Raw genomic sequence first — 6,410 nt, forward strand, 5'->3', positions numbered from 1 at the left:
CATTATTATGACTTTCTATACATAGACATAAACATATAGATCAGCACTTATTTTAAAAAGCTCCTGCAGAGCCACAGAAGACATTATTCAATTGAGTCACACTCCTCATGATCAGTAAACTGACTTCAAAGATCCCCTTAACCTGAGCCATAAAACAAACAAAATCTATCTCAAGAGACCTGAAAGCAGATGATGAGAAGAAAAGATGTGAGATTGTGTTTGATTTATTGTCCTTTAAGCAAACCACCAATACACCCAATACACATAATATATCGCTCAGTCATTATTTTAAAACTCGATGCAGCTGTCACATATCAATCTTTAGTTGTAAAAAATAAAGAACAAATCAGAGGAAATGTCTTAAATTCATAGCATTTCTGTGCAAAACAGGGAGAGCCTGGACCCAGCGCCCATGTTCCAGCAGCTTATACCATCCTCCCATTGAAGGCTGTATGACAAACATATTTTAAACACCCAACGCTAAAATGCAAGCCTTCTATCTTCCATCAGGATGATCATGGTGCATTTCTGGTGTGTAGGTCAGGAGAACAATCATGACCCACAGGTGCAGTAGTGCCTGTACAAAGAAAGAAGAAGTTGAAATTAACAACAGTTCATCAAGATGAAAAATAACCGCATACCATTTTAAATAAATACTCACTATGTACAGGATAACGAAAACTCTGGCTATAGGGTAGCGCCTCAAGAAGATACCCAGTCTGATGCTGAAATCACAACATATTCCATCCATTACATCTCAAACAGGAAACGGTGGCATTACAATGCAGTCATGGTGAGGACATAAATAAATAAATAAAAACACTACTGTGAAATGTTACCTGAAACGGTCAATGGTGCTCGCTGCGTTGCGTACTCGGCCATACACTCCTGGACTGTCCTGGTCACTGAACAGGACGGGCGTGTTTCTTTGTCGTGAGACTGAAAATATACACACACACACACACACACACACACACACACACGCACACAAAGATGAAAAATAGCCTCTTGGCCAAGTCTGGCGCATTTTGTGCACTGTCCCTACCAAATAAACCAAGAAAAAAAGGGAGAAAGACCTCACGAGTAAAGAAGTTACCAGTGGAGAATTAAAATTGATGAGTTTCCTAATAAACCACAGGGTTTAATAAAAAACAATGTTTGACAAAACAAAACTCACATATACAGTTGTAAATATATGTGCTGGTATATTCCATTTGTTTTCATATTAAGCAGACCAGGAAATCAAAAGTGACCGCTGAAACAGAGGCAACAAACAAAGTGGAATAATTGTTCCAACGTGGTAAATCAGCTGATGTTGCTGTGGTAAATAAAGTATTTGTAAAAGACTGATTGAAATATGTTGAAATATGTCATTTCCGACCATCTTGCTTGATGTTTCTTCTTGTTTGCGGTCCTGTTTCGTACACGTATTGAACATTTCAATATCACGTCAGAATTGAAAATAAATACCCATCTCTCTTCCCCTTAAAAGGGATAGTTCAGGTGTTTAGAAGTGGGGCGATGTAGAGTGTAACACCTACAGTGGACAGCAGGGGCGTAGATACGTTTCGATGCTGCCATCACAGCACAGGAGGCCCAGTAAGAGTCTGAGCTGATCCTCTCACTGATGGTCTTGTTTATATACTTAGTCCATAAAGAGGCCTTTTCATAACCAGTTAAAAGTCCCTCACAGCAACTTTAATATAAGAAACACTTTGACCATCATCTAAACCTCATACCTGCTCCCTCCAGACCGCTCATGTTGATGGACGGCCCTCCACCTTGTCCTCCCTGCGTGTTCTTCAGCTGCTGTTCCAGACGCTCCAGCTGAAAGACCAGGGCGCTTTTCTCTGTGCCCAGAGCCTCCAGCATCGTCTGCTTCTGGATCAGCGTCTCCGTCAGCAGGTGGAGACGATTCTCCAGCTCTGTCTGGCTGCTGCTGCTGAGAGTCTTGTTGGTCAACTGGAAGTACATCATCAATACCGTTTGTCAAATTTACCAACGCTTCTATATGTCATGAAGCAGATGTCGGCCCATCCCTGATCTCGGAAGAGTGCTCTGCATTTACATGCATTGTATTATTTTTTTATAATATAGTATAAAAGGGACTGACCTGGTTCCTGAGTTTTTGGATTTCATCTTCCCTGTCCTTGACTCTGCTCTGCAGAGTGGTTTTAGCTCGATGGTTCTCTTCCTCTAGGTACTGAAGCTCCTGTGATTTAAGAAAAATATGAATGAGGTTTAAGGACAAATATGTGTGACAGTTTTATAGCTGCCATTTTAAGAAATCATCACCCCTCCCGTACCTGTTTGTAGCGTTCAACCTCAGCCTCCATCTCCTGCTTAGCCCTGTTCTGTAAGGCCTGTTGCTCCTCTAACTGCATCTGCTGCTCCCGCCATGTCTCTGCCTCTGCTAAGGCCTGATTCTCTAAATCCTACCAGACAAAAAGATGTCTCACTTGTACAGCTGCAACAACAACGTCTCAACTGTAGATGTTCAATGTTGCAATCATATCCAAACAATAACCTCAAACAAAAGTTAGACAGAAATCATAAGCACTCCTCACATTATACAGACAAATACATTTACAAACCTTCCAGCGTCGCCATCAACCACACAGGGACCAACGCAGTGCCACATTCCTTTGAATTAACACTTATTCTGCCCATAGTTCCTGCCATTCAAAGCATCTCACCTGTATTTCTATCCGAAGTGTGTGACCTTGCCCCTGTAGTTTTTGGATGTCCTCCCTCTGCAGTTCCTTCTCGTGACGCAGGTCCTCCAGCTCCAGAGCCATGGCCCCGCTGCCGTCCAGGGTGTCCAGACCAGATCCCTCCTTCAGACTGCTGATCAGTTTCTCTTTGGACTAGAGGACCATTTAAAACATTATCAACAACCTTTAAGTTAAGCGAAAAAAGCCTAATAACACACAAAAAAAACACACACAAAAATGGTTTAAATAAATGCCGACACTAAAAAAGGAAAGCAAGTCTTACTTGTAGGATGCGTGAAGCTTTGTGCTTGTAGTCTTGTAACTCCTGTTTGGCATTCTCAGCTGCGGCTTTGGCACTTTTCAATTGCAGCTGGATGTCGTCGACCCTGAGCTTCTCCTCTGCAGCTCGACGCTCTGCTGCAGTCACCGTCTCTGCGAGGATCTGCCTCTCGGCCTCCACTTTGGACAGGCGGCCGGCAAACTCGCTCTACACAAGAACACAGAATTAAGAAGTCCAATCATTTCCACATGTTCAGTCCAGATCTAACTGTCATATATAAATGAAGATGAAAAGCGTCACGAGCACCTGCATCTGCCGGTAGCTGTCCTTCTCCCTCCTGAGGGCCAGTTCGGCGTCTCGCAGCCTCTCCTGTATCGTTTCGAGAGCTTGGGACTGCATGCTGCTCCCCTCTGTTTGGTTTTGCATTATTCTAAAAACCAGACAAGGAAAATAATATCTTAACCAATTCCTATAAAGCTGAATCTGATCTCTATTTAAATGTCATGGTTCATAAAGTGCACCTTGACCGCTCCACCTGTGCCTCTTCTAACGCAGCACAGCGGGACTTCAGCATCTGATCGGCTTCATCAAGCCTGATTTTCAGGACTGCAAGTTGACCGTCTTTGGCAGAGAGGGCTTCTGTTAAGTCGTCAACCTTTGACCGAAGTTCCCGTACCATCCGGTCAGTCTGAGACTGCTCCGAGTTCCATCTGTCAGCACGCAGACGCGCTTGGTTCAATTCTACAGGAGGAGAAAACCACTTAATCATTCAGAGGGACGGGTGCAGAAATGTAGGCCATCTTTGTTCCCATTTTGTCTCATCTCTTACCATCTTGTAAGTCTTTTGCCCTCTGGATGACCGAAGCCATCTCCTGGTTGAGGGAGGCCACCTCACTGCGCAGCAGCTGGTTCTCCAGACGCAAACTGGACAGGATGTGGCTCTGTGGCTCCTCCATGGGAGGAGGAGGAGAAGGTGGAAACTCCTGCCTGTTGGACTCTAGCAGGACAGCCATGCCCGAGTCTGAACTCTCGGGTGTGTCTGTGGTGGTCAGGTGGGGGTGAAGGGAAAACACAAAACATAAAACGCCTGAATTTATGTAAATCGATTTGTTTTACAGCTGTCCATCTGCAGGTGGACTATAACAAAATAGTTCTGACACATATTACGAATAATATATAGATGTCTTATAAAAACAATCAATGGTATTATGAATAAGGAAACCTAATATGCATTCCAACACTGACTGAAAAGGACAACTGTAATATGTAAGGTATTAACCATACCGTGGCTTTGTTCTTTAGCAGAGCTCTCCTCTGATGTTTTGAAGCTGTGAGCAGACAGTGAGCTCATGCTGGAAGCCCTGGATACACCCCGGGTTGAGGGGGGCGTCGATGGGGCCGAGGGGATGGTATGAGGAGTGGTGGAAGGAGGAGGTGTTGGGTTTTGGGCCTCAGTAACCGGAATTGCCACTTTCACAAGTTCTCGTCTTGAATCCCTCCTGTTGCTGTCCGGAGGGTCGGAGCTGTTCAGAAAGTCAAAGAGCATGTCGTCGTCCACGTCCTGCTCGGTAGCTTTAATGGGCCTCACAAAGCCAGACGAGGTCTTGGCAGAGTTGGGGGCATTGCTGCGAGAACCAGCGGGAATACTGGCCGTGTTGGCAGTGCCAGCCAGTAGGGTAGCACTGGATCTCTTGATGTTGGCAGCTGCTGCAGCAACGAAGCCTGGTGCCTCATCAGAGGATGCGTAGGCATGATGCGACACAGCTGCATTGGTCTTGTATTCTGCAGTGTTGTATTCAGGTTTGACAATTGATTCCTCTCCATAGGATGACGAAAAGGAAGATGTTCTCTCCTGGTTAATGGTCAGGGCAGTGGCAGCTCCCTGGTCCACTTTATTCAGGAATTCTTCAGCTTTCCCCGCAAAGTCAGTAAACCAGGACATGTTGTATCCTAATGACAGAAACGATGACATTTGACTGTGTCCCAACAGGTGCCAACATGCTATGGTTTGAGTTTTAGCATAATAAATAAAGTAGCCTTCCATTCTGAAAGGATAATACAATGTAAAACATTGAGTGTAATTTCAAGTGTGAAACAAGGGATCCACAAAGAAGCCAATTGATCAGATGTTGGTTCAGTGACAATACGTTGAATAAATAAATAAAATAATCAATATCTACTAAACAAGCTGTAGCTCTTGAGGTTTGGTTTTGTCAATTTAGTCACGATTGCTGTTAAGTATCAACATTGTTTTCTGGGTAAATATACAGTACACACAGACAATTACAATGTAATGACACTTTTTCATATTAGCGTTGGACATTCTCATCACAACAAAATGAAAGTATAAAAATTCTTTAAACACAAGTTAGTTATATATGGAAAATCAGGAAACATGTGCATGACTGGTGTGAAATAAAGATTTGTATTAATTTTTTTATTGTGTCTGAGTCTTTCTAAATGTCATTTATATGCTCCATCATATATATTCTCCCTGCATCTCACATACCATTACATTAATTTGGTCGATGCTGTCCAATGAGACTTTTATAACAAGTGCTGGAGGAGCAAGAGCTAAATAATCCAAAACTGTGAATGCAACCTTATCTCTTCTGAACAAACAGGATGACAACGACTGATAGTAAGTTATCGTAAGGATTACGTTGTCGCCATTCATAAGGAAACATCAAGTCGTTGAGTCCCTGAGTGTTAGCTGCCCGAGAGACTCAATCTTCCAAGTGAATGCACCATTTCTTCACAGCTAGCATGCCAGCTAAACAACCCGACAGACTCAAAGCTGGCTAGATAGTTGTCACGACAACACGGCATTGTTTCTGGTACAAATACGTGTCTATAAAGGAGCTATTACAGCAGTCGTCAGCAGCTGGGATTACGTTATCATAAAGTAAACACAGTTGGTACAGGATGAACTCCATCACTGCTGAAGCTAACAGGTTAGCTAACTGTTACTGAAGAGGAAAAACCTCTCACGTACCGTTAGAAACGACGTCCTAAATGTCCAAATGTCTCCGGTCAGCGGGCTCTATCGCCGGGGTTCAACTGGTGAACATGGAGGAGAAGTGCCGCTTGGACCAACACGATCAGACGTCATTATCTGTCAATGAGGATATTGGTGATCTTCTCATTACGTGGAGCAGGAAACGCTGCAAGGAAGGACCCCACAACAGAGCGACTTCAGAGGCGCCTGATCAAAAAAATGAACCAACGAGTTTTACAAAAACACTTTGATTTCTTTTTTTTTTCACCTCTTGCTCATTTTGTGTACTCACTGTGAATATAAATATAAGCGATGGTAGACAAGGCTGATTTAGTATTTATTGTCTCGTAACAAGCATACTTATATTCATCAACTTTTCCCCTGAACAAAATATATTCTATGAAGAGCCATTAGCGTT

The 6,410-nt window shown here is 43.4% G+C and overlaps 1 protein-coding gene across 1 annotated transcript; it reads right to left on the bottom strand.

Annotated features, from left to right (window-relative positions):
* Positions 1–208: 208 nt before the first annotated feature.
* On the bottom strand, positions 209–6,157 carry golga5 (golgin A5). Its single transcript, XM_034562906.1, has 13 exons — positions 5,990–6,157; positions 4,279–4,944; positions 3,824–4,033; positions 3,516–3,735; positions 3,301–3,424; positions 2,998–3,201; positions 2,697–2,867; positions 2,307–2,435; positions 2,114–2,212; positions 1,740–1,962; positions 840–939; positions 662–725; positions 209–577 (listed from the first exon to the last, which is right to left on the bottom strand). The coding sequence occupies exons 2-13, from the start codon at positions 4,934–4,936 to the stop codon at positions 497–499; spliced, it is 2,283 nt and encodes a 760-aa protein (XP_034418797.1). The 5' UTR covers positions 4,937–4,944; positions 5,990–6,157; the 3' UTR covers positions 209–496.
* Between the last annotated feature and the right edge of the window lie 253 nt (positions 6,158–6,410).

This window comes from Cyclopterus lumpus, chromosome 22 (genome assembly GCF_009769545.1).
Source record: "Cyclopterus lumpus isolate fCycLum1 chromosome 22, fCycLum1.pri, whole genome shotgun sequence".
Taxonomy (NCBI): domain Eukaryota; kingdom Metazoa; phylum Chordata; class Actinopteri; order Perciformes; family Cyclopteridae; genus Cyclopterus; species Cyclopterus lumpus.

Bases quoted from the DNA above. Each gene is read 5' to 3' on its own strand.
- golga5 (XM_034562906.1), bottom strand. From the start codon at position 4,936: ATGTCCTGGTTTACTGACTTTGCGGGGAAAGCTGAAGAATTCCTGAAT. The intron at 3,425-3,515 runs GTGCACTTTATG...TCTGGTTTTTAG, and splicing joins GCACAGGTGGAGCGGTCAAG to AATAATGCAAAACCAAACAG. The intron at 578-661 runs GTGAGTATTTAT...TTCTTTGTACAG, and splicing joins TTTTCGTTATCCTGTACATA to GCACTACTGCACCTGTGGGT.